This window comes from Camelina sativa, chromosome 2 (genome assembly GCF_000633955.1).
Source record: "Camelina sativa cultivar DH55 chromosome 2, Cs, whole genome shotgun sequence".
NCBI lineage: Eukaryota > Viridiplantae > Streptophyta > Magnoliopsida > Brassicales > Brassicaceae > Camelina > Camelina sativa.
This window is the reverse complement of record NC_025686.1, coordinates 5,248,148-5,249,865: the sequence shown is the minus strand read 5'-3', so window position 1 is coordinate 5,249,865 and position 1,718 is coordinate 5,248,148. Positions and strand designations below refer to the sequence as shown.

The 1,718-nt window shown below is 45.0% G+C and overlaps 1 protein-coding gene across 1 annotated transcript; it reads left to right on the top strand.

Annotated features, from left to right (window-relative positions):
- Positions 337 to 1,718, top strand: LOC104748647. Its single transcript, XM_010470256.1, has 2 exons — positions 337 to 856; positions 1,102 to 1,718. The coding sequence occupies exons 1-2, from the start codon at positions 337 to 339 to the stop codon at positions 1,716 to 1,718; spliced, it is 1,137 nt and encodes a 378-aa protein (XP_010468558.1).

The window sequence follows — 1,718 nt, the reverse complement described above, 5'->3', positions numbered from 1 at the left end:
GATCCATCCTATCATTTTCTAAAACTGGTAATGATGTTGAGGAACCTAGGATTCCGCAAGTTCAAAGGTGACCCGAACACAGTGTTAGCAGACGCATGGATAAAAGAATTGGAAAATAACTTTGAAATGACAAGGTGTCCAGAGGAGTTTAGAAGACCGGTCGAAGTTAATTTCTTGGAAGAAGATGCTCGTGCATGGTGGGATAGCGTAGTTCCTCGCTATCGATTTCAGACTATAATGTGGGGAATATTTAAGAAAGAGTTTGAACAAAAATACTTTCCACCAGAGTCGCGTGATCGGCTAGAGAATCAGTTCCTGTGATTGGAACAAGGTGAAATGACTGTTCGAGCTTATGGAAGAGTTTTTACAAGACTTCGGAGATATTTGTACCAAGGAAACGACGATGAGTTAGCTATGGCCCGGAGATTCTTTAATGGACTCAGGCAAGACATAAAGGGAAGGTTGCACGCTGTGACATACCGAAGTGTCGCAGAAGTAGAAGAAAGAGCGGTAAGTGTTGAGGAAGCCATTGAGACAGAGAAGGAGATTTTGGCCCAAGAGAAAAAGAAGGAACCAGTCAAGCAGACTAAGGTTGTGAACACTCGGAAGGGGAATCAAGTAGCAGGACGAAATTGGGGCGCAGGCCGTGGTAAAGTTAAAATGAATGTTAACCATGGGGGTTGTAATGTGAGCAACATGGATCCGCGAGAATGCTATGTGTGTGGTAAAGTTGGGCATTTTGCTCGAGCTTGCCCAACCGTTAACACAGTGACATTCAATCCANCTATGTGTGTGGTAAAGTTGGGCATTTTGCTCGAGCTTGCCCAACCGTTGAGGAAACAAAGAGTACCAACCTGTCAGCCGTCACATGTTTTTACTGTGGCGAGTTAGGACACTATGCGAACTCATGTCCATCGAAGCCGGCCAAACCAAACGCCCAAACTGTGAACCGTGCTCAGACAGCGAACCAAGTGAAGGAACCCCCAACGAAGAAGCAAGCAACCCCAGCAAATGTTTTTGCTTTAGGAGTAGAGCCACCTTGTGATTGGGTTCTAACTCTCTTGTGATTGTTTGTGATAGTTTGTGTGTTTGTCTGATTAGTTTTAGCATTGCATTTTGTTATATTGGCCTTGCGTTTAGGAATATTACTTGTTGGTGGTAACCCCACACATGTACTGTTTGATTCGGGAGCGTCCAATAGTTTTGTGACTCCCGAAGTGGCTGACAATTTCGGAGACTTGTGTGAGGAGGAGGAAGTGAACATCAATGTCTACACTGCTGGTAATCAACCGCCTTTGAAGACAAGAAGATGGATCAAGGAAGTGTCGATAGTCTTGCAGGATACGAACCTCCCGGTAAATCCTCTAGTGATGCCATTGGATAGGTTCGATGCTATTTTGGGAATGGATTGGTTATCGGAACACCAAGCCCATATAGACTGCAGCAGAAGCAGAGTTATATTTGAAAATGGAGGAAGGACACCTCTAGTTTTCAACGGGATCAGCCCGAGTAAAACGGGAGGAGATGACAAGGAAGGCATGGAATTGGAGGACATTACCATAGTCAAGGACTTTGGGGATGTGTTTAGACCGCTGGAAGGATTGCTTCCACCAAGAAGCCATCCTTTTACCATAAATCTTGAGCCCGGAGCTACCCCATTGTTAAAGCACCATATCGCATGGCACCAACCGAGTTGGCAGAACTTAAAACTCAGTTAG